Raw genomic sequence first — 25,710 nt, forward strand, 5'->3', positions numbered from 1 at the left:
TGCATTGCTCTTGCCAAATCAACCAGGCTCCATTAACAGAAACAGTCATTTTATCATTGGTAAACACACTTCATTCAAACTTGACAGAAACAAAATAAAACTCAGAAAAACCATCTTTGTTTGTCTTTCCACTATTTCAACAATCTCCAGCTGTGGTTTGGTCAAAACAAACCATAAATTCACTGTGTTGGATGTGATTTTTGTGGATTTGTGTATTTAGATTTCTGTCAACTTTTATGATGTTAAAATTATTGGTTTTGTGAATGGAGTCTGGTGGATTTGGTGAGAGCGACATGCTGGCTGCTTCTGGCGAAACAAATAGCAATTTACTTCTTCATGAAAAGCTCTGTCTCTGCAAAAACAAGCACTTTTAGGGGACGTAGCTTGATGGTCAAAGCATTACGACGCAGCCATTGCAGCCCACGTCACAACTGCTGGCTGTGGTGATCTACTGGACCCATTCCAAACATTTTGTACCTATCAATGCCCCTGGTTTAAAACTACTGGAATTTCTCTTTAATAACATTTGATATGTATTTGCTTTTACTGAAGGCACATTTTGAATGCAGGACTGGTGATGTGTGGTACTGTAATAAATGGATAAGCAAAAGATGTGACTACTTCTCCCACCACTTTCCAACTGTACATGCATTGAAATAAGCACCAGGGAGGGTATTTGAATCAGCTATCTGTCTTTCTATTGCACCATCTGGAAAGTGTGTTGTCTCATCTGACGCTGGGTAAACAGCCTCTTACTGTACATTATACCTTCTGTGTTAAGTGCCAATTAAGGATATATTCTGTTCACCGCACTTTATTTCCGAGCTCGATCACACCACTGTCTTTGTGTGTGTTTGTGATACACACTAATTGGACAAACGGCTCGGTGTCTCAGATACCGACGGTGCTATCAGCAGGATGCAGCCGCTGGTTTGTAGCACCAATTAGCTCGCAGTGAGACGTCTCTCACACTCCTGACGCTGCTGTTCCAGGAAGCCTCCATATTCCCCTGAAAACACAACCTCATCCTCCTGTAAACACATCAGACACTGTGGTGAGGCTCACCGCCAGAAGAATGTGACAGGTTTCACACTGTAGCATGCGATGATCTTTCATAAGGGCCACGTTTATACCGATTATTCTCTACAGCCTTCCACTACAGTATACTGACTGTCTACCATCTCTGATGTGCTGTGGTCTCACTGAGGGCCTTGTAGTTATTTGTGAAGGACGCTGGTCGAGAATGTAAAGGTCCGGCCCAGTGGTACGTCACATTTTCAAATCCACTCCATCTAACACAGTAGTTGAATAGGCCTTCTCTAAATGTTACAGTTACAGCTGAAAATGAAACAGAAATAAATTGCTGATTGTGATCTCCACTATGCAAGTCGACCGCCAGTTGTCTACCTGTAAGTGACTGTTATTGTTGGCACCAAACCACGATGTATCACACGGACCATCCGACAGCGAGGAGCATCAGGCATCATGAGGAGCTGATATTATAATAGTAATCTAAACCAGGCCTAAAATGAAGAGCTGGATGTCCTGTGTTGACCCTGCAGACCTTACATAATACATCAGTCCTGTCACTGGTGCCCTCTGTGACAAACTGAGGCCAGGGCTTTGTCAGTAATGAGATCCTTCCTCTGGACATAAAAGGTGACAAAAGACAAAGCATTTTGTTGCATATTCTGTGTATCTCCTCTCAGGTCTTATCTGGCCTGCAGCAGAATGACTCCTGCTCCCCTCGTCGTGTTAAAGGAAGAATCGGTGATAAAACACATGTGATAACGGGGCCTGCTGAGCCTGAAATAGAGCCGGGATGTGGCCTCGTACCACCTCCTCAGGAGACTTGGAGGTTATCAGGCCACAGCAGTCGGACCGCTTATAAATCACAGCGTTACCGCAGCAGCAAGCAGCTGGAGCCAGACTCATGAAAGACTCTTGAAATATGAGTACAGGGGAGGTGTGTGTGTGTGTATGTGTGTTTTTGTGTGTGTGATTACATAAGCTCATGCAGCAGCTAATAAAGTCGTAACTATTGGGAATTGTGAGAACTTTGAGAAATTATATAAAAATGTTGCTCTAACTGGGTCAAACTGAATTTGACAAAATACTCTATTCATCATTTAACTGCATAATGTTATATATTTATAAAATCATTACTTTAAATAGGATGTTATTTCTGTGTGTGTGTGTGTAGTCTGGGCTCTGTCCAGGTCTTTGTGGCTCAGAGGAGGGTTTGTGGTCGAGCTCTTGCCAGTTTCTCAAAATCCTCCCTGAACCACATTTTAAACACATTTAAACTTAACCTGACACTCGTTTAACACACCTTATTTATTCAATATCATATTTTAAGTAGGCCTTTATATTACCGCAAACATACAACTTTTTAATAAAAGGAGACATATTATGCTCAAGAAACACATCGGTTTTCTCTGCAGCAGCACTGTTTTCCCCCTCTGTCTGAAACGCTGTTTTAACTCCTGTCTCTTTAAAGCCCCTCCTCCTGAATACCCAGTCTCCTCTGATTGGTCAGTTCACACACACCTTAGCCGGCACCGCTAACAACAGCAGAGCAGCTGTGCTAAATCAATTCTTACATGCCAAACTCGCTGCTAGGCATAGATTATGCAAAATGTGTGACATGGTGACGTAGTGTGATGTCACAAAGTCACAGAATTAAAGGTGGGACTACTGACGAGGCGTTTCAGGAGCAGTGTTTTCTGTGGGAGAGAGGAGCTTCTGTCGGTGCCGACTCTGACCTTTTACATGCACAAGAACATATAAAGCACTGAAGGAAAGGAAACCAAAACAAATAAGCATAACAGGTCTCCTTTAACTTAGAAGAGAACCCGGCTACGCGTCCCCCTGCTTCCAGTATTTATGCTAAGCTAAGCTAACCACATCCTGGTTCCAGCTCTGTGCTAAACTCACACACATAAACGCTACTCGTTACTACTCGTTTTAACTCATAAGTATGTAAATGTTCTCAGTGCAGGTTGATGTCAGATACACTATACACCTACTGTCGTGACTTGTGGATTCATTCAAATAGTCTGACATTTGATCATCCTGTAAAAACACAGCTGCTATTTACACACTGAAATCAACCTGTTATCTGTCTGTATGTGCAGTGCAGACTGGACTGGAGGAGGCGTCTGACATCTTAACAGCAGAGATGACACACAGACGCTGGAGTAAACAGACATATTGTGAGGCAGTTTGATGGTGAGAAATAAAAGGAAATAAAGTTTCTGCTCTGCATTAATCCCCTCCAGAGTCGGAGAGGATGCTCAGTGATTTAAATATAGCACTCTGCAGTGTTCTCCTCCCTCACAGAGACACTGAAGATGTTCCAGATAACTGAAACCAGGATCAATTATTTCCATCTCCTCTGATGACCTTGATGAATTCAGCCATTTGAGGTTGGATCGATGAATCTGTTTGAGTTGATGAACATGATTGGATTTGCTCTCACGTAACACCGGACGTCCAACTTCTGACAAAGCAGCAGCGCGTCCTCAGTGAACCACAGCCATGTTGTGTGCGTCTGGTTATCGCTGGCTGGCTGGCTGACACGATATGCAAAGTGTGCACTGTTATTCTTACATTCAACGTGTTTATATAAATGTTGTAAATAGTACAATTTTAAGGAACGGTCTCCAGTGTCATGTGTGTCAGCAGCGGGACATCATCATTGTTTGCATAAATGAGTCATAAAACTCATTAAAGGAACAGTACACCCAAAGATCCAGTCGTTATGGTAGGCTGGGTGATTTTTCACAGCAAAACAGCAAAGCTAGCTGGCGTCATCCATACAGTATATGTCCTGTCACGCTCTCTGACTGCCCTCCTCATTTCACTTTAACAAAATATTTGCATCAGAAAACACAAAATAACATCACAAGTGGATATTTATTTGCTGTACATAAAGGACAAATCACACAGCGGCTGTGATCAATCAAAACATGTCCGTACATTAAAATAAAGGCATTATGAACGACTCCATGTGTGAGATCTCTTCCAGCTGTCCATCCCACGTTTCCTCTCTGAAAGTTTCTTTTCATTTTCTTTCTAAAAGCTGAAACATAAAAATGGTGTTTCCTGTCAATAATTAAGCAAAATGTGTGTCTACTGTTGTACCGGACAGTCTGAGCACCAAGATAAATCACTGGCTGTGTGTAAAGTCCTTCACTCATTCACTCACAGCGTATGAATGTGGAAGCTGCATACAAGGGACAAGAGTTTGGTGCCAGAAGCGTTCTGATTTCAGTTTGCAGTTGGAGAAGGACCGACCAATCACAATTGAGCGGGCTTTAGTCCAACAATAGAATAAATGTGGTGTGTATTGATTTGTGTTGGTCTTGTTTTAGACACAAAACGTAAATAAATGCGGCTGGAAATTGTCTCCAGGTCTCCTTAAAAACATCAGGTGGCTTGGCTGCCTTCTCACCTGCAACTCAGAGTCTCCCAAAATGAAAGTCAGCTCATAAATATGTAATGTAAACGTGATGTAACACATATTGAAGAAATGTCAATATGGTAACCCACCAGTGTCCCCTAAAAAGTATTTCTGATTCTGATTCTGATGGCATGTATGAAACATTCAGATCTCCACGTATCTGTGATTTGCTGAAACGTTAACTGCCAACGTTTTACTCTCGTGGCTGGGCCCCTTTAAGTCCCATAGATAGATAGATATAAAAAAAAAATACATTCAGCCATCAGTGAACAGTGAAGGATTTCAGACACAGCTTTCTATTTTTTTGTTTACATTCAATAACTACAACTCCCATGAAGCTTCTGTAGCTAACTTTCAGGGATGTGTTGTCATTCAGCGCTAACAAAAGGATCTTTTATCTTACAATGACAACGTTCTCAACTGTTGCTGTCAGGCAAAGCAGCAGATACAAACTTACCCGACACAATTTCACCTCTTGATTCTCACAATTGATTGGAAGAAAGTTAGACAAAAATAATTAGATAGCACACAGCAGTGCTATAAATAATGTTAAATACACATATTCATGCAATGCTTTCATGCAGTGTAGAGGCATCGGCACATTTACAACATATTTACATTCATTCAGAAACAGTCGCTCAATTATACATGTGAACGTTGTGGTTATTGACAATATTCACATTTCAGGCACAAGAACATATGCTGACTTCTATCATTAAACTCGACTGTGTGCAGTATTTCTTAATATACGTGAATGCAGTCTGCCAAACTGAGTGAGGATCGCTCCGTCGGTGCAGTGACAGTTATGTTTACGGTGTGTGTCGGGAAAAGGGGTGAACTTTGTGTACATGTGAATATCATACTGGGCCAAAGACAATCCCAACATTGAGCTAAACCTTTCTCTTCAGCCATGTTTTGCGTCGTCAGCACCGTCGCTCTCCATCCGTGCACATTTCCCTCTCAGTGAACAGCCACCATTGCAAAAAGTCTTTGTTCGGCAGCAAAGCCGTGGCTTCATCCCCCTCGCTTTGACTTCCAAATGAAGCTCTTTACTGTCTGATACCCAGCGGCACATGGGGAATCAGTCAAAAGAAGGTTTAGCTGTTTTCCATCAGGGGTTGATGACCCAGCGTTCGCGCCCACATGTCGGGACTGAGGGGTTCCTCTTAGAACCAGCTTAGGGAACCACGAATGACAGCAAACGAACAGTCAGCAAGTGCAAGTGAAAAGACGTGAACTGAAGCTATTGTGACTGGGTATGGAGATCCACGGCGTGTTCACCACTGAGACGTCCTATGCAGACCATTCCCCTGCAAGAGAAGAGAGACACGGTAAAGACAGACAGCAGCATAGTGAGATTGTAAATGAAAACTGCACCTAAAGGCTTGAAAGGTGGCTCTGAAAAGTTTACAGCTTGCTCATTTGTGGAGGACAACAATCACAGCAGAGTCAGTATGTGTCCAAATTCCTTCTCTGCTATTTTTTATTGCAGCAGTTCCCCTAATCGAACAAAAAACATATTCTGTGGCATCTATATCCTAATTTTTTGCTCAAAAGTCCTTCCCCAGTGCAATGTTTTCCCCTTGATGGATGTGAAAATGTAACGTGACCATATATCCTCCTGGAACTAGAAAGCTAAATACTTTTCAAAGCCATCTTAAAAAGGTAAGAGACAAGATTTCAGTTCTCAGATATAAAGATTTAGAAGATGCATTTAAGTACAGAGAAATAAAAAGTATGATTATAAGACCAAGAAGAGACAAATCATGTCAAATCAAACCCTTTTCAGTCAGAGAGAATCTACAGAGTGCACTCGGCCCAACCACCATATTGAGCAGACACAAGGGCTCGAGAGAACGAGCTCCCCAAGGTGAGAAAAAAAAGCCCAGACAAAGAAGTGATTCATAGTCAACCTGTAGAAGACGTTGCTATGGATACAGCAGGAGCCGAGAGGTCGACATGCACAGCGGCGGGAGAAGAGAGAAGCATCTGGAGGTGAGCAAGTGATAGGAGGAAACGAGTGCAGTGAAGGAGGAGAGGCGTCGAGGGCCTCGGGGCACGACCTACGCTATTTCCGTTTGTCTGTGTGTGTGCAGTGTTCCCGTTCTCGGTGTGTGTGGACGGGGTGCTGCTCCCGCTGTTGGCTGCAGAGTTGGCGGTAGCTCTGGGAATGACCATGTCGAAGGAGTCCTGAGGGTGCTGCGTGAAGTCACAACACGGCGCATGACAAAAACATCCAAGAAATGAGGGAGGGAATCTTCTAGCTAGTTAATACACGTATAATCCTTGTCGTATAAGCTTGTCGGGTCTTATGTGCCCAGTTACAGTTGCTAAGCTATGTGCTAACGGCTACAGCTAATCTCTGTTCAGGTGAGGAACAGAAATGAGTGTTAGCATTGTTTTGCCTGTGATTTGAATCACCTGTAAGCGCCCACTAGTTTACAGTTCAGACATCATTGCCATAAATAGATTTATTTGATATCTGTTCCTTGAACATCATTGCAACTGACCAAAAAGCAACATCCACAAAGTCCAAATTTGGAGCAAGATGTTGTGGCTAAATGGGTGAAGTTTGGAACATATTATTATATTGTTGACTTATGAAGCTGACTTATTATTTTCTGGTTTGTTTTTTTCAGCTTTCTGCCGCAGTTTGGTGAGGTGAAGGAAAAGATACATGTGCCAGCTTTCTCCAGAGTTGCAAAGCTATGACATTACAAAAACATGATTGGTCAGCTACAATAATAATTCTGAAACAACATTAACTGCACTTTCAAATCCTGGTCTATCTTTATCAACTCCTGTTTCACTATTGCTGTTTTGAATGTACCATTTCACTAACATCCTGAGCATGTTTTTCTCAAGCAACCAAATTTTGATTTGACGAATACAACCACTGAATTATGACTCACTGCAACGACCTACCTGCCATAAATGTGATTCATATGAATTAGAATGATATTATATGGGTATGTGCATCCATGGACGTGGAAGTACAAATCGGAAAAACTGTCATTCACTGATGGATATGTAACAGATATCTTCTTATTATGTAATTGACCTTCACAGGATATAAAGTATGTGTGAGTCTACTTTAAACCAGCTGTTTATCTGCCATATTCAAATATGCGTCACTATAAATAACCCACACAAGGTTTTATAACTTTATACTCACATTTGTCACTGCTTTGGTGATGAGAGCCAGCTCGGTGGGCTGGTAGACTGAACTCCGCAGCTGACCGGTGTAGCCGCTGTATGGAGACACCGGCTTGGACGCTGTAACGGACACACAGAGACAACAAATGTAATTCTTCTGTCACCCAACACGCCCTATGTGTGACATCTTGAGTGCTATCATTCCTCAGCAACCATCTCTTTAATCTTCATATATCAAAATCACTTAAGATACACAGAAGAGGACCATGAGGGACAATCTGTCCTTCATCCTGTTTGTGCTCTCAGCATCCTGTTGAAACACCCAGCAGAGATGGACGTGAGACATGACGCCGTCACACTTTGTGTCACACAACAAATTCTTTCCCCTGGATGAGAGACTGTTGCCACACCTCAGTTGCCATGTAGACAGTGCAAACACAAGGCGTGATGTTTCTGGTGGGAATCGGTCAGAGTGGGAGTGTTTGCATGTGATACAGTGGATAGAGATGCAGTTAGATACGAGACACTCATTAACAGATACGAGTCAGAGGACACACTGTCTCTGACTACCGGACTGAAACTCGGGGAAAGCATTGTGTGCTTTGTGTTTGATTGAATTTTCCTGTCCGAAGACAATTATTGACTTTTTAGTCACAGCTCACAATAATAGAAGATACGTTTGCTATCTGGGGAGTGAACTGGGAAGTTACTGATGAGGCATGAAGACAAATATTGCTGCTATGCGTGATAAAAGCCAGATCACACAACAGCTGTGTGTATCCAGCATTTATCATTAATCAAGAACTAAAAAAAGAATCAATGGAAAAAGGGATGAACTTCCCCCTCCAGTCAAAACTGTGTTTTTCTTCTTGTCCTGACTGACCTTTGCATACTTGTTCCATTTTTTTCATCCAAAATTTCTGCATGTTTAAAAGTAAATACGACCTCAAGTTGTATCAATCTTGTTCACACACTAACTCCTAAATGTTTGTCCATCAGAGGGTCGTCTACATACCACAAAAACACACTTGGTGTGCAAAGGCTGAATGGATCTTTTATAATAATCATCTGATACTACCAACAGCAGCAGGGAGCAGCGAGGCGACGGACTTCAGGACTTTTAGCGTTCTGATCTTTTTTACTGCGAGTTCAGCTCAGGTCTACAACGGCAGCATATCAAATTCTGTGGGCTCATCACGCAGATGCAAAAAAGAGCCTGTTGGGGACATTTTCGCAGAGTGATCAGCCTTTTCTGTTATTTTTGTGGACTTGAAACTTTCCTCTCATCTTTACAAGGTCAGCCTGTATATTCTGTGATAAGAATACTGTAATACAAACAGTCAGTGCAGGGACACGGGACAGAACGTACAACTCAGAGTTTCTCAGGTGTTCACACGACAAACCGTAGGTCAAATTTTATGATGCTGGCCCCCGGTAGACATTTTAATGTGTGATATGTAGTCAGGGAGGTTACTGTGTGACTAACGTGTCACATGCAAAGTGCTTGAACTTTCTGTTAGTCATGACCTCACAGACAAACCGAGACTTTTCAAAGTTGTCGACCAGGCAAATATTTGATTTCCAGTGAAAAGAGGGAGTGAAAACTGCTTCGCGTCAAATGAAAATGTGGAGCTTTGCATGAGGCAGGAGTAGAGTCATAATACCTGAGGAAATAAAGGGCAGGAGATCTCATTGCTATAAGTTCTTCTAAGAAATCCTAATTTTGTCCAAGGTACAGGTGCATTTCATTTGGTCACCTGTTGCTGTACCTTCTGGGGAAAGATTAGAAGATATGTCAGAGAGAGAGTAAGAAGAAGCTGGCGATGTCTTTTGTTTTATTTTGATTGAGAGACCCCTCGCAGCAGAAATGACACGATAAAAGTTAAACAGACATTATCAACCGTTCTCAGGGAAGCTTGGAGGCTACGTACCTTGGTTGGGCTCGTCCATGGAGAAAGCCTTATTCTCCATGAACATGTTCTGGGAGCCCTGTTCCTTCAGGATGGTCTCGTAGCCGACTCCTCGGTTCGGGTACGTCTCTTCCCCTAAACTTTGCTGGCTTTCATCATCACCGGTCAGACAGCAGATTTCCGGAATGGTGTGGATGATGAGGAACACCCATGCATTCGCCACCAAGGCGATGGCCAAGGTCGGGTCGTCCCATGTGGGCCCGCCGGTCCTCTTGTTTCCGTAGACGTACATGACGATCCACGCCACCCAAATACCCACGGAGAACAAGCTGGCGACAAGGATACAGGCGCCCTCCATCTTCCACTGCTTGTGTTTTCCCGCCATGATGGCCAGACTCGCCACCAGCACAGCCAGGATCATGGTCATCACGTAGATCAGAGCCATGACGAAGTCCTCGTTGGCGATGTTGCAAGGTGAAGCCATGGCTTTTCTAATTTCATCCGTAGCATTGGGTGGAACTGGTTGGCGCACTATTGTGATGATCAGCCACTCCGTGTTGACGACCACCTCCACCAACCAGAGCCCCAACGCCCCCAGACATAAAACCCACGCCCGGGGCCCGCTGTTCTTCCTGGCGAGGATGTTCAGCCTCACGCACTGCATCAGGAGGCAGGCGAAGCAGCCGCCGAACAGCACCCCGAAGAGGAACCTCCGCGAAGCACAGGTGGAGAAGTCCTTCCCCACGATGAAGGCGAAGGTGAGGCAGAAGAGGCCGGCGGTGAAGACCAGGAAGAAAGTGTGGAGAGCCACCGAGCTCTTGCGGTTCTTGTTTTGCGTGAAGGGAATGCTGGCCAGCAACGCGATGAAGAGCACGAAGGAGAAGACGATGCCAGCCGCTGCGAAGGCCTCCAGCACGATGCCCCACACGACGCTGATGTCACACAGGTTGTAATAGAGCGAGTCCACGTTTGGGCCGCAGCCCGGAGGGGTGAAGTTGGCCGCCATGGGTACGAGGAGAGAGTCTGCAGGATCCTGCTCTGTTCAGACGGACAAACAGGGAGAGTCTGAGAGAGGTTGGACGTGGACAGATCTTAACAAAGACTCACATACGTCATCAGTGCTGGAATAGGACTCTGTAGTCTACACCCAATTAAGCAAATATTACGCTTGCATGAGTCAGTAAACACACGTTAATATCTTTGTGATGATGTTTACATGGTTAATAAGTGATACCAGATGACTTAACTGTCATTCAGAGTCAGACAGAATCATCAAGACCTCAGCCGTCACCAGACATCAGAGGAATGTCAAACTCTGACGTTAGTCATTAATGAAGTCTGTGGACAAACACCTGAACCGACGTGGTGAAAGTGCATTTAACCAAGAGAACTGTAGTTTGAACATTTCAAATGTGAATATAAGACATTTTCTTCTACTGAACAACATGACATCTGTCTGATTTGTGAATTAACATCTCCACAGTCCCTGTCTTGTCTTTCTGCTGTGTCTGCCTCGTTTCTTTGTGTCCCCGTCAGATCCAATTACAGTGAACCGAGGACAGACTCTGAGCCAAATCGATTACAAGCGCGGTGGCCGACGTTCGGTCCTTCTAACTTCTGCAACTCAATCACAGCAAGGATCTTTCTGGGAGGAAGAAATCAACCTGTTCTGTCTCTCCAAGTGCACAGATTTGGTTCGTCCCTTCGTTTCGAGGTCATTTTTGGTCATTGACAGCGGCTTTGTGAGTACTGTCTGTCCCTCAAACCACTCATCTAATTTTCATATTAGTGTTTGACCTCTGACTAATCACACACACACAGTATTCTTTTTAAGATTTCAGGCCCTTCAAACTGAGAAAAAACCCGTAGTGACAATGTACTAAAACTGTTTTGACAATCCATAAATCGTTTAAGTCATTTTTCAAGGCAAATATATCAAACATTTTCTGGTTCCAGCTTCTTAAATGTGAAGATTTGCATCTTTTCTTTGTCTCTTACGACAGTAAATGAAGAATCTTTGGGTTTTGGACTGTTGGTTAAACAAAAGAAGGAATCTGAAGACGTCACTTTGAGCTCTGGGAAAATGTGATGAGCACTTTCACACGATGAATAGTTTAATCAAGAAAATAATCAGCAGATTAATCTATAATTAAAGTCTTTGTTGGTTACAACCCTACATTGCATGAAGACAACTCCCACTCTTTAAATTTCATTGATTTCAAGGTAAGAACACGGGGCAGAGTTTCATTCCAGCACGAATACAAAAAAGAAGAATGTAAAAATATGAAGGTAAAGAACGGCAGCAGTTTGGCTTTCAAAGAATCTCAAATACTCGACCACTCAGCGGGTTCATGTTAACAACCCCAACACGTGAAGATGTTGGGGTTGTGAAGTCCAAGGACACGACAGACTGAAGACTTTTGGTCACACAGAGATGAACCACTGACATGTAAAAGTGAAACCTGTGATTGCATCAGATTCTTAGGAACAAGAGCCAACAAATCAGTCAAATAATAATGAAACTCCTCATTTTGCAACTGTAGGACTCCTAGGAAACAGCAGTGACAGCTGTTAATGGCTTTCAATCACTTTGCATGATCTTCTTGATCAGCAGGAGTTTTGCTTAGTTATCAAAATGTGTCGTCAAAGCATTTGAGGAACTGTTGATGAGAACTCATTAGAGTGCTCAGGAAAGGAAACTGAACATCAACGTTATAATGACAACCGGGCCGATGTCCATCTGCTGATAAAGATCAGCTGTGTTGTGATCAAAAGCTCCAGAACCACTTCTAAATGGACCTCGTGATGAGATTGTTTGACTTAACTTAAATCCAATCTAATAACACTGAAATCAACAAACTGTTTCAGGGACCACATACTCAGGGCCAGATTCCCAGTGATATAATGTGATTAAAGGTTAATCTCTTTAGAGATAAGATCTGTTGAAACACAACAAAGTTTAAACTGGAATGATGACAAGACAACTCCTGCAGGTGGCAGCTCCTGTGGTTGTACTTGTTGAGGTGCCCCCTGAGTGTAGCTCCCTGAATTTATGTTTAATCAATGTATATCTAACAGTGTGTTGTTTGCCTGCAGCTTCCTGATCAGCACTTTATCACAACATGATGCATATCCAATACGCACAGACTGGAAGGAATGTGAGGTCGATAAGAGCACAAGAGCTCATAGGCTTTTTTTTTTTTTTTTTACCAGTTTTGTCATCATTACCAATGACTCTAACTCATCTATAAACCTATAATTTTATTCATTTAGGCTGCAGCTGTGGATAATGATGCTTTTAATTTGAAAAATAATACCACATTTGTTTCAATAGGATGCTTTAACTTCTTCATCCTAATTATTAAGCTGGACTTCAGTCTATAGTCTGGTTTAAGTAGCCTAGTTTGTGCATCTGAGCCATTAATAAACTGTTAAACAAACTTCCAAATGTATTCAGGGATATAAATGAGCATTATATACACTTTTAAACACAAACTAAAAAAACACAAAGAGCTAAATATCCCGAATCACGCTGTTTCCCTTAAAATCGACAAATGTTGAATGGAGTTTGGTTAGAGCGCACTTGGACTAACCCATCAACACTGATACATTTACCTGAAATGACTGAATTATGTGATTACAACTCCAAATGCACAGAAAAAAAACATGTTATAAGACCCGATGTTAAGAATATAAAGCAGTAAATCTACCTGTCTCTGCCTCTGACACGCTTCTTCAGTCTTCACCTGCTTCACACGGCTCAGTTGTCGGTAAATCCTCGAGAGCACAAAGATCAGTCGCAGAAAGTTTCTCCTCTGAAGTCCAAAGCTCACAGAAGCCCCCTCACACTGACCTCAGAGCAGCTGAGCTCCAATTACATGTGGAAATAAAAGTTTAAGAGTCCTTCACGAGTGTTTCTCCACCGAGCTGACTGCTGTGGTGTGATGCTCTCTCTCTCTCTCTCTCTCTCTCTCTCTCTCTCTCTCACACACACACACACACACACACACACACACACACACACACAAATGCACTAATACTGTTTCCTCACAATATCAAACCAAATAATTTCTACCTTAACATTTTGTGTTTGCACGTTTCATCAGCTGTATTGGTGAATTATTTGTATTTATATCTTTATTTATATTTATTGAATAGACAAAATTCATGATCATAACTGAAACATCTGAGAGTGGAGTGTGGGGACCTCTGGTGGTGAAAAGTGTTAAAATCCAGCTGCAGTTTATGGACATTCAGCCACATGAGGGGGGCAGCAAAGTACAAAAAACACCAGTATTCAGTCTAACTAGGGTGCCTACATTTACTCAAGTACTGTAATATAGCACAAAAACCATGCACATGCACTTGTACTTGAGTAATTTCATTGTAAGCCTCTATATTTCGTGCTCCACCACATCTCAAAGGCAGATAATGTACCTTTTGCTGATTTTAAGTATCTGAGTAGTGGAGTATTTTTGATGTGTGGTATGAGTACTTTAACTTCAGCAAAGGATCTGAATACTTCTTCCACCACTGCTGATACTAGGTACTAATACCATTAGAGTTTAAATGAAGAATCTGACAACTAAGTACTATATAGGCCCTTCAATTTTGACAAATGTTGCTTAAATCACTATTTCATTTCATGTGAGCCACAATATGACTGTTTCAGAGGACAAAACTGATTGAACGTGTCAATAAAAGTGTGTATTTTTGTGATAAATCAACACTTTTCTGTATTAAATAAACTATACTTTTTATTCTTCTGTTTATTCTGTCATATTCCATTAAAATGTAAAGTTTGAGTGAGTATTATATAATGTGTGGGTAACAAGTGAGGTTTGATTCAGATCCAACAGCACCACCATGCGGCGCTCTGCCTCCCAGGATTGTGTTATTCAATACATTTTTTGATTTTTTTGGCCACGGCTCTTTTAAAATGAAAAGCCTCTGACGGCCCTCAGTTACATCTTCAGCAGCGTGTTCACACACACGGTCGACCAAGCCTTGTTTCTTCAATTCTCCAGCACGTTCATTAAATCTTCCTCAAATTACATATCAACTTGAGCCTGTCATTTATTACTTCTTTAATATGCTCAATGTTTTTTTCTACAATTGTTTTCTGTTTTCTTGCAGGTTTGTCCTGTCATGAACAGCCATTATTCTTAAACACATATAGGTGGCGCTGTAGCAATGTAACCTCTTCAACCACTGACCCAGGTTTGAGTTTTATTTTAAATCTGAGTTCAGATCCTAAAGTTTCACCAAACATGTGGCTGGATTTCAGGCAAATGTGTATAAATGATGAACAAAACATCGACAATATTTTTTTGTTGAAATGTGACTGTGACTTTGAATCCCCTCAGTGTGATGGCTGATAGAGAAGCTAAGAGGCTGTACTGTATGTGATGCTCTCAGGCGGTGTGAGTCATAGGTCATGGTAAACTACAAACAGGATTATATAAAAAAACATGGCTGCCAGTAAAAGTTTCTGTAGACATGCAGCCATCGTGGTGTTTAATACTTTAGTCCTTAAAGGAAATGAAATGGGTCAATGGTCAGTGGTGAATCTTCCATATCTAATTGTTATCTTTAAATTAAGCTTTGAGTTCTGACGGTATAAGTGAGGATTTTGGTGTGTTTGAGGTCCTGGTCAATGATTAAAGGAGCAGTCCACCCTGAAAAGCCTCCTCCAGTTTACACTCACTCACACGTGTTGCTCAACAGCTGATTCTTTCCTGCTTCATTTCCCTCAGCGAGCAGACAGCCTCTTGTTTGGTCATTCATTCTCTCTTTTCACCTCCTCCATATGGCTCTCACTGATGGAGTCTCATTTAGCTTTTAGCTCTTCAGTCTTTGTAATTAAGTCCTCCACCTGCCCTGTGGAGCTGACAGGTCTTTAACTGGGGCTGAATTTCTCCGTCTGGCTCCTCGTGACTATCAATTGTCTGTTTTTAGATATAAATCAGCGCCGTTTTCAGTGTCTGAGTCTGACCTCCCTCAACACCACAGTGTCTCATTCCTGAGCTCATCCCACATTACATCATCAGTGGAGGCAGTTCTCTTATTGACCCATTCACTGTCTCCTTGAACCAAAACCCCAGAGAGACATTAAACCAGCGATCTGCTGCAGAGCATCCTTCATTCTGTAACCCTGCAAGGACGAATCGCTTGCTCCTGTTAATGCTTTCAGATCATCTGTATCTATAATGTACTGCAGAGTAACCTGATATACAGCATCACAAGATAAACTGCACCAGTTCTGTGTTAAAACATTTATTTCCTCTTATATAAAACTCTTCTCAGTGCTCACAGACAGGATCATTCTGCTTTACAACTATACTTGTGCCAAAAGAAAAATGAGAAATAATGTAAACAATGCACATGGAGACACGTTATCAGCATGCAGGCGAACATGTTTATCATATTCAGCTCACTGCAGCAGTGAAACAAACTGACTTCTGACTGATCAGCCAAAGGATTCGTGCCAGGTTGTTCACTATTTAGGTTAAAGTCAAACAAGTTAGTAAAGAAACACATTATTAAAGGGCTCTTCTCGTTGTTTTGTAGGCGTTTGCAGCAGATTCTCCTAGCTGTTATGTTCAAGGACACTCTGATATAATAATATAATACACATTCTGAATGTTTCACAGCAGTCTCTGCAGCAACATCTTTTCAAAGAAACAATGTGCATCAGGGAAAGTGGATGGCTTTCCTTATTTTCTACGTTTAATTTGAAAATGTTTAAACTTCCTGCGTCGATTCATGTTGGTAATGTTCCTGGGAAAATAGGTTGCTAGTGAATGTCATGTTACTTCCTGCCTTGCTGCTGACTGGAATCATTTGTAATTTTAAACTGATTAAACAGAAGCTTATTAAAGCTTAAAGAAGCTTGAATGTTTGTGTAGAGTTGAGACATTATCACAGGAGCCACCCACTGATGCTTTTCTGGGAAGGACTATTTGCAGGATATCGTTTGAACACTTCCTTGAGCTGCTCGTGTGTTTCCTGTATTTGGACGCTTGTATCTGATGGGGTTCACTTGTCACTCTTTGTCTTTTCATTTGACGCCTCCAGACACCTGCTGAGCAGCATACATGACATAACCAGGTGTTTGAATAGGCACAAAGGACAGGTGGCAGGCACACAGGGGATGTGGGGCTGCTGGGGTTTACCTGCTGTTCAGTGTCCTCACCCCCTCCTGGTCCCACCTCACGCCTCTCCATTAAACTTTAATCAAGGCCTGCACTCACGTCTCAGCCTTACATTATGCTCTCAACTGTTTATCCAGTCATCTCCTCGACCCCCGCCGTCTGAACCAGTGTAAGGTCGCCGCCGCTACACGCCCCCTCTCACCCCCCACTGTTACTGCCGGGCAGCAGGAGACATCTTCAAAGAAACGCTGCATATCTACATCAGCGGTCGGACTCTCAGAACTCAGTGTGGGACGACCGAGGGGCGACATGAGCGGACGGACACGGGGACACACATGGGAGCTAACACAGTGTCTCACGGTTACAGTAAACAGTGAGGGCCGTGAAGGGATGAGAGCAGGCAGGTGGCTGTACGGGAAACTTGAAAACCAAATGGGTGGTCAGAGGAGTAAATGGAAGAAGGATCTAAACTTTAACATGAGATGTGTATATATACTGTACTTGAGACTGCATTAAAGAATGTTTGAGATGATACAGAAAGATTTCGCTGAAAGCTTTGGAATAACTTCAAATAAACAGCCGTGATATAAGATGTCATTCCTAACATGTTAGCAAACAACTGCTTGTAGAAGACACAGAGCAACATTAACATTCAGTCTGAGTCATGTTGTTTCCATCTGATGAACTGAAATCCAATATTCAGTTGTCTGTTCGCTCTGTTTTGGTCTCCGCCATCTCCACCAGGGAAATATATGTCTCTTTAGCTGCTAAATGCTCCACTGTGTTCACCAGCCAGGGTTCTTACTGCGTCTGATTGCTCTGTGGTGCTGGACAGGTAGAGTACAAAGGGTTTATCGAGGCCACAGGTAACGAGAACACTCAGACTGAACCATAAAATGACGCTAAACAGAAAAAATTGAGCTAAAAAATGCTAACAGCTCTCAAGAGCAACAGAGTTTGATGATGGTGAATTTAAGGACTCTAATGTTTCACATTATACATGGTTCACACTTCACTTCAACAAGGACTTTCTACTTCCAACCTTTGTCTGTTTTCCCGCCCTTTTTGCTCCTCACCTGTGTTTCATTAGTTAATCACTCCTTTGGTTTGTTTAGCTTTTTAACTTGTTGTTTTCTGTTTTGTTGCCTGAATTTGGACCTTTTTCTGCTTTTTGGACTGCCTTTACTTTTTGGGCTTTTGTTTTCACTGCCTGCCGTTGTTGCTCACCTTTCGTATTTTTAGATTTCGTATAATTTCTATCGCTTTTGTTTTCTACCTGCCTCCCTCCGTCTGCGTTTGGGTCATCTTTTGTGTAACTCTGACAGGTTGAAGTCCTGATTTTCACAGCTACAGCGCCTGGGATGTTAATTTTACTTTCAAATTCTCCATAATCAGATAATACTTGGATGTTTCGGAGCACGAAATCAATGACAAGCTACAACTGTGACTCATGAAAGCTATAAAAGCTGTCCCTTAAAGCACAAGTTAAGACAACACCATCACAACAACAGATACCAAAAACACTGACAAATCCAGTAATTTACAACAAGTGTTCATATCTTGCTCCACAGCATGTCAAATGTATGTTATATAAATACTTGTTAGACAATTATGACCAGTTCCTTGTCTAAATTGGCCTTAAATGTTGCTGCATTGTGTTATTTTAAAATTCAGGAGTTAATATTAAGACATTATCAGACTACAGTAAAAAGGCTCATTGTTCAGACGGGCAGTTTGACAGAACAAATTAGTGCTGCATGAAAAATCAAACTGACAGCGTGTCTCATTTTCCCCGAGGGCACTCATTAAAAATATATACATGTCAACAACAGATGGCTCAGTCAAAACTTCCAATCGCTTATGCAAATCAGCCGTTACAAGTTGAAGTGCAGATCTCAGCGCTGATGCGACACGTTTCCATCGAACTGCAATGATGTAACATGAAAAACTCCTGTTGCAGCAAATGGAAATGTACTCGCTGATGTCTGCGTGTGTGCCGGAGTTCTTGCGTGTGTTTGTGCAGACCATCAGGCTAATCTGAGGTTTGTTTAGCCAGAGCTGAGGCCATGTTGGTGCTGTAGCCGAGGGTCTGTTTGAAGAGCGGGGTCTCCTCTCCTGCCGCTTCAACAGCAAGCTTTCATTTAAGGCTCCATCGAGTTGCGTTTCATGAAAAATAAACAGTCGCCTCAGCAGCTGCAGTGGAGGCGATTTCTTTGCTCGGTTGGCTGTGCTCAGCAGGGCGGGTTGTCTTTTGGACTTTTACACAACAGTCAGTTCAAATTAAGACTCTTATTTGCTGCTCCCAGAGTGGATATTATAGTCGTGTAATTAAAATAGATTGAAGTAAAATGAATGTCACTTGACAAGTTAACTACTGATTTACTCACAGAGGAAACAGACTGTTTTTCTTTTCTTCTTTTCTCGTAACAATGTAAAAAAATATTCAGTCACATTACGACCATGTATGGAAAAGAAAGAATACCAAAAACCTACGTTTATTTTGACAAAAAATAAATACGCTGTCGTTATATCTGATTTACACGGACAAACAACGACCGGTGACATAATATAATACAAAAAACATACTTCTCGTGAGTTCATTTGAGGCCCCTTGAGAAAACCCTGGGGCTGACTGGCAGCTGTCCACGGTCGTAGCTGGAACGGAGTGCTTGTCCCTGGGGTCAGAAGTGCTCGGGGACCGTGGGATGATGGGTGTTTTGGATTAAGTCGAGGGGGCGCCGGGTCAAGAGGGCTTTCTGGCTCTGCGAGGTGACAGGGGGGTGGAGTCCCGCTGAGAGCGCTTGTTGTTCCCACTGTACAGAGAGGAGATGGAGGCGTTGGTGGGGGCCTGCTGTTGCGGCAGAGCGCGACGAGGATACAGAGGGCCCCCCCTGAGCAGCACGACGTCCCGCACGGCGCTGCGGAACGGCTTGCTGACGAAGCAGTAGAGGAAGAAGTTCACGGCCGTGTTGAGCATGGCCAGCATGTTGGACAGGTCGTACGCCAGGTGGACGCGCCAGTCGCTGTGAACTGAGGACACGTACAGGTGGTAGATGACCACGACCGTCCTGGGAGCCCACAGCACAGAGAACACAGAGGTGATGGCGAGTAGCATGGCCGTGGTTTTCCCGAGTCGGCGAGGAGGCGCAGACTTCGGTCCACGCTCCTCCTCGCATCGCTGCTGCCTCTGCCTCACCCTCAGTGTGTGGATTATCAGAGAGTTCAGCACCAAGAAGATGCTGCAGGGCAGGAAGTAGATGATGGTCACATGAGTCCATATGAGGACGGTGTCCAGCGCCGTGGGCGGGTGGCTGTTCCTCCACATGTCCGACCACCAGAAGAAGGGCACGCCCGATACGAGCGATAACGCCAGGACCATCGCGATGATCTTCCTGGCACGGGCCGGGTAGCTGATCTGGCGGTGGAGGAGGGGGTGGCACAGCGCCACGTAGCGGTCCACAGTGAGGGGTACGGTGGACCAGATGGAGGCGTGGTTGGCGGCAAACTCGGCAGCGCTGACAGAGTGCAGCAGGAGCGCAGGGACGTCACGGTGAAACACTGCCGTCTCCAGCAGGAAGCCGACGAAGATGATGAATAGCTGGGAGAGAATATCAGAGCCGGTCACGGCCAACAGGTAGTAGTACAGAGTCTTCTTAGTGCGGCACGCCAGTCTGGACAACGCCACTGCTGTGAGGATATTCACTGACAGAAACAAAGACAAAGAAATAAAGAGGAAGATTAGATCATATTATCTGCATGTCTTCATTTTATTCCATATGGTTTGTAATTCCTTAAAATGCACATACTGCTCTGCCCATCAACATTCCCCAGGGAAGGGAAGGGAAAATGCAATATCTACAAATAAAATGCCAGTTGTCTTGTGTATTTGAACTTGTTTGTATGTCTGTTTTTGCTCCATGTGCGTATGTCACTAGCTTTAGCTCAAAGATTAGCTAGCCAAAGTTACTGCAATATAACAGCTTAAAACGTATCACCAATGTAACCAGCAGCTGGTTCTCTTTGCTAGCTTTTGCTGTAGCTAGCTACTGTTAGCTAATAAGTTGCGTTAGCCATGGAGCTAGTGTCCCTATTATGAACATGCTTCTGAGACCGACAGAGCCAAGTTTAAGACGGGATACAGTATGGAGGTGATTTACAGCAGCTCTGACCAGGACTGTGACTCCAGGGACAAGAAGACATCACACTCATGGACGAGAGAGGCATGCAGCAAGAGAGAATCGGGGGAAACGGTGTGTAGAGCTGGAATATTTTAAGATTTTACTCTGTGAATTGAGGATTTATTTGGACCAAGGTGGTGAGGTGATGGTGGAAAGACGAACCGAGACTGTTAAGGTGAGTTTGATTTAGTTTATGTCCAGTTTGAATGACGTGTTTTTAGGATGAGTTAATGAGACAAGTTGGTCTTAGTTTGGTAAAAGGGAGACATTTGAATTCACATGGTGTATGGTTGTATTTTTCTGTTTGATAAGAAGTAAAAATATTTACTTTCTTGACATTTTGTGAGTTGGGGTGCCTTCATGGGAGAAGAATCTTAGCAGCATACGTTATAAACTGCTGATTTAGTTTGTCTCCATGGAGCACATTTAACACATTTAACAGTTTCTACTGTATCTACCATCTGTTTTTCTTCAACAGCTTGTCAACAGCAGAATATTTTGACTGCGGCTGTTTGGATAACCAGCCTTCAGACCCTGTCACGCATCTAGCTGTTAACTCTGGCCCACTGGCCTTTACTTTTATGTCCCTTTGGGGACAATTACGTGACGTATCTGGATTCTCTGGTGACACGTCTGCTTGAGTCGAACAGCCTGAATCCCTGCTGGATCAATACCAAATGACCGCCATCGACTCGTAGACGAGAGATGTCAATGAGAGCAGGTGAGCGGTGTCCGTCACGGTGACAGCTGGCTGGACGGGTTGATGGATGAGTTCTCATAACTCAAACCGATTATCAGATGATTAGATTGTTTTAACCTGTGAAGAGGGCCATCAGTGCTCCAGCTGGTCCATTACAGCGCTGTAATGTAGCTCTAACTCACTGCTGTATTGATCTCTTCTTTCTTGTGCAGCTCCCACTTGTTATAAATAGATATCAATGCAGTGACTCAAACTGTAATCAGTTTACACTCTGACCGAGGTTTAGTGCAGATGCAGCTAATAAAATCATGATGTGCATCGTTAATATTCTGACCTTAAAACATCAGCTCGACTACACAACAAAATGATATATTTTACTCACATGCAGGAGGTTTTTCTGCCCAGAGATTATTGAGTTTGGAGGCAGAAGAAAGAAAGCTGCAAGAGTAGAAACCACTCCGCATGCGTACCTGGCACTCCGACACAGAGCAGGATGCTGTAGTAGATGACAGGGATGAAGCCCAGGACACATTTGGACTTCTGCAGCTCCTCGGGTTTCAGGCCCAGCTCCCGGTGGCCGGACGCCGTCACATTGGGCCAGTCGATCATGACCTTGGCGCTTCCCCTGGAAAATTAGGTCGACACAGAGAAATGTTTATGAATCAGAGTCAGTGGATTATTGTGTGTATCACAGCCTGATGTATCTTCTTCCTCTGTGCAGAAGAGCTCCATCGTTGAAAACACATCAATGATCCACACTGTTACTCACTACAGCACCAAATGTGGATTAATCCGCCACTGAAAATAGTCCCCAACAAATGCACTATTGCCTCCTGCATCTGTTTTAGGAACGTATTGAGCTCTTTTTATTTGAAATATTTATTTGTGGCCTGTTTCTCAAGATTGACGTCTTCAGTTGGGGCTTGAGGCTAGGGCGTGAAAATGTCATGCCATGATCGTCCTGGCCACAATAATTGCAATTCATGATATTATCTTGAAAGCCATCTAAATATGCCTTAAACTCACAATGCAGGAATCACTTTACCTTCCATTTTGTTAAGAAACTTTTTTTTTTTTGCACTTTTCCTTTTTGGTGGAAACAATGTGGTGGTAGCGGAGTAGGACTGTATGAAAGTACTGAGAGATGGATGAACACATTATTTGATTTTTGCTCTGAAATACTACAATATCTTTAAGGTTGAGTTAAAGTTATGACCTTACTCATATAACATATGTATCAATATATGAAGATGCACGGTGTTTATATATACTGCCAGTCTGTTATGATGATATCAGAAACTCATCAGATGACGATGGTCGATGCAACACCGGAGCTGTTTGCTGTTGGTCAGAGATGAACTGTGGAAACTAACAGTCAGTAAACCCACTGAGTTTGGATTCAGTCGATTAAACTGCAGCTCCACAACAACAGATGGGCTGACAGCGATGACCCCCGTCACCCTCCACCCTCCCCTCAAGTCATTATCGTCCCGTCTCCCCACCTCACCTTTTCACCTGGGAGCCATCCATCCTGTTTTTCTGCATCTGTCTCTTTCCTGTCTGCTCTCCTAATTCACTCCACTCATCCGTGAAGCCATATTTGGACTGCGTTATCTCTCAAGCTCTCAGTGGCAAAACCATTTGTAGGATGCTGAACCAACATAAACATCATCAGGGCGTCACGTCCTGATGTGAGCGGGGTCCTGACAGTTGGTCCTGTTTAGTTACTGCCATTGTAAAGGCAATTTCAGCGCCAAAACCCTGCATGCGTTTCATCTGACGGGCACATTTTATGGCCTGTGGCAGGAATGTGGTCGTAAAATTGGACAGCATTAAATATCTGAGTGCTCGGCTGATTTCATTCACCTGGGCACAATAAACATGAGGCACGGATCGAAAAACAATCATCTACCTCAGCGGTGTCATTCAGCCGAGTTATAGGACGGCTGCCTGAAAGCAGCATGTCGCACTCTGTGTTTTATGAACGATGGGGAAGTTGAGTGAGATCACGTGAAAGTTCACAGACAGAGTGAGACGTCTGTCACTGGAGACGACCACATGACAACTTCCCACAGCTTCTATAATTGGCTCCTCGATTGACGACCGCAGTCAAAGGCACCTGAAGGTCTTCACATGTTCTGTTACCTGTTAAATGACAGTCTGAGCGCTGGATTTTAATTGTTCTATCTGATTTTTATGCTATTGTTTAATCCCTGTTAAGGATTTAACTGATATGATTACATTTAGCCATTTATAGCCTCTATTTGTGTTGGATTTTGTTGGCCCAGTTGTTGAATAATGACAGACGGGAACTCTTACAAATTATTAATGATTAATCAATAATAAATTGACAAGGCAGAAGACTATAAATTAAAGAAATTGCTATTGATGAAAGTTCCATTTACAAGCCGTTCTTCAGCTTTTGATTGTAATGTAAATCCAAATTGACATTTTGCAGCACTTTAAGGGAGGATGTATGATATTGAAATTTGGCCAATATTCAGTATTTTCAGAGTCAGTTTGGCTCATTGCTGATGCCGATATATGCACATATTTTTTTCCACTTGATTGCAGAGAACATCGAGTCCTTCCTGCAGTGGGATTAACATGTTATTGTGTTATTATGCCGACTCTTATCGTGGTGTTTCCCTGGCGGATGCAGACATACAATTCTTGTATGAACATATAAAATGTTCCCCTTTCAGTTATTATCTCCTCACCCCCATGCTGATGGAAAGTCAGGTGAAGTTTCGTAGTCCACAAAACATTTCTGGAGCTTCACAGTAAAACAGTGTTGCAGCATTCTCCTAAACAACTGAAGTAGCTGGAGACTTGTTTTAAAAAACATAAAATGGGTCCATACAGCTGGTTCTGGAGTAATCTAAGGCTCTGGAAGCCCTGAGATCACAAATGCGTCTGAAAAGACGTTATTTACACCCTTTGTTCAGCTGAAATCTTCACTGTAGCTGCAGTTAAAAGTGTCAGCGTCTTATCAAATCAGTTCTGGATCTCGAGGCTTCTGGAGACTTGGAGTACACTGGGCGAGCTGTCTGGAGCCAATTTAAGTTAATTTTAATTTGGGTGTTCACTGAAGGATCTTTTGACAGCGTTTCTCAGTATCAGACTGCTCAAACTGCAGACAGCTGACCAAAATTTCTAACATGCTTGAAATCCATCTTCCAGAGCAGCGACCATTAGCTGTAAGTTAGGGGTCAGGGATCAAACTGAACGCCATTGGGCAGAAATACAGCCTGATTCTTAAATTAGTCAGGAATGCTTCAGTGTATCCCTGGATTTAAAAATGATAGAGAAAGAAGATAAACATTTCTACTCAACCTGTAAACCAGCAGGTCCGTGCAGCGCTCAGGAAAGAAATGGAAATTTGAATATCCACAATTTCAACTTCCATCTGCTGATCAGAGGCGTGTTATATGATCTCGTAGTCCATTAGATTATTTTGTCAGCTGACGTTTTCAAGGTCAAGAACTAGAAAAATAGTCAATCACTCAGAATAAAAACCAACTGACGCCGGCGTCTGTTTGAAAAGAAGGAAGTCAGACAGTTTATGTGTTGCAGTGTAATAAAACACTGCATGCTGGTCGAAGTCAGGACAGAACATCACTCTGCTGTAATGTTCCTGTCTGAGACTTAATCTGTAGAGCTGATGTATTCGTCTCAGCTGTGATACGTGTTGCGATAAGAGAGTCATTATCACACTACAGGCTCCCAGCGTTCTGGCACTCAGACTTAAATTCGCGACCCTTCTTAGTTTTTTCCACTCGAAGGCATTCATGCTGTTTTGTTTATCAATAAAACCTCTCTCATATTTCACTCTTTGTTATGTAACGACATCCCCCGTGCTGAGATAGGATGTCCTATACAGTATTAATAGGCGCTCAGCTCCCACAGGAGGCGAAGTGCAGACATACATTCACCCCCACGGAGTTTGACCTAAGAGAGGAACACACTTCTTTTCCGCTGCGCTTTGTGTTTATACATAAGAGGTGCAAATAATCTGTTATAACTGTATGATGTAATAATAAATTGTCTTTCTTTGCAGCAAAAGAAGTAAAAGTGTTTTGTCTACAAAGTAAAAAGCACCTGTCCCAATTTGCTAAAGCTTAAGGTGACGTCTCCAAATTGTTTA

General features: G+C 43.0%; 2 protein-coding genes across 2 annotated transcripts; both read right to left on the reverse strand.

Annotated features, from left to right (window-relative positions):
* Window positions 1-3,899: 3,899 nt before the first annotated feature.
* On the reverse strand, window positions 3,900-13,474 carry gprc5c (G protein-coupled receptor, class C, group 5, member C). Its single transcript, XM_073489212.1, has 5 exons — window positions 13,242-13,474; window positions 9,553-10,569; window positions 7,641-7,741; window positions 6,533-6,664; window positions 3,900-5,775 (listed from the first exon to the last, which is right to left on the reverse strand). The coding sequence occupies exons 2-5, from the start codon at window positions 10,535-10,537 to the stop codon at window positions 5,743-5,745; spliced, it is 1,251 nt and encodes a 416-aa protein (XP_073345313.1). The 5' UTR covers window positions 10,538-10,569; window positions 13,242-13,474; the 3' UTR covers window positions 3,900-5,742.
* Window positions 13,475-19,266: 5,792 nt separating this feature from the next.
* Window positions 19,267-23,103, reverse strand: gpr142 (G protein-coupled receptor 142). The gene is made up of 3 exons (XM_073489798.1): window positions 23,071-23,103; window positions 22,034-22,188; window positions 19,267-20,387 (listed from the first exon to the last, which is right to left on the reverse strand). Exons 1-3 carry the CDS (start codon window positions 23,091-23,093, stop codon window positions 19,429-19,431), a joined length of 1,137 nt encoding a protein of 378 aa, XP_073345899.1. The 5' UTR covers window positions 23,094-23,103; the 3' UTR covers window positions 19,267-19,428.
* Between the last annotated feature and the right edge of the window lie 2,607 nt (window positions 23,104-25,710).

The sequence above is a fragment of the Pagrus major genome, chromosome 20 (assembly GCF_040436345.1).
Source record: "Pagrus major chromosome 20, Pma_NU_1.0".
Taxonomy (NCBI): Eukaryota; Metazoa; Chordata; class Actinopteri; order Spariformes; family Sparidae; genus Pagrus; species Pagrus major.

Bases quoted from the DNA above. Each gene is read 5' to 3' on its own strand.
- gpr142 (XM_073489798.1), bottom strand. From the start codon at position 23,093: ATGGATGGCTCCCAGGTGAAAAG. The intron at 22,189-23,070 runs GTGAGGTGGGGA...CTAATTTTCCAG, and splicing joins GATGGCTCCCAGGTGAAAAG to GGGAAGCGCCAAGGTCATGA. The intron at 20,388-22,033 runs GTACGCATGCGG...TGTTTCTGTCAG, and splicing joins GCTCTGTGTCGGAGTGCCAG to TGAATATCCTCACAGCAGTG.
- gprc5c (XM_073489212.1), bottom strand. From the start codon at position 10,537: ATGGCGGCCAACTTCACCCCTCCGGGCTGCGGCCCAAACGTGGACTCG. The intron at 7,742-9,552 runs GTACGTAGCCTC...TGTCCGTTACAG, and splicing joins CATGGACGAGCCCAACCAAG to CGTCCAAGCCGGTGTCTCCA. The intron at 5,776-6,532 runs GTAGGTCGTGCC...CTTCTCTTGCAG, and splicing joins CACAGACAAACGGAAATAGC to GGGAATGGTCTGCATAGGAC.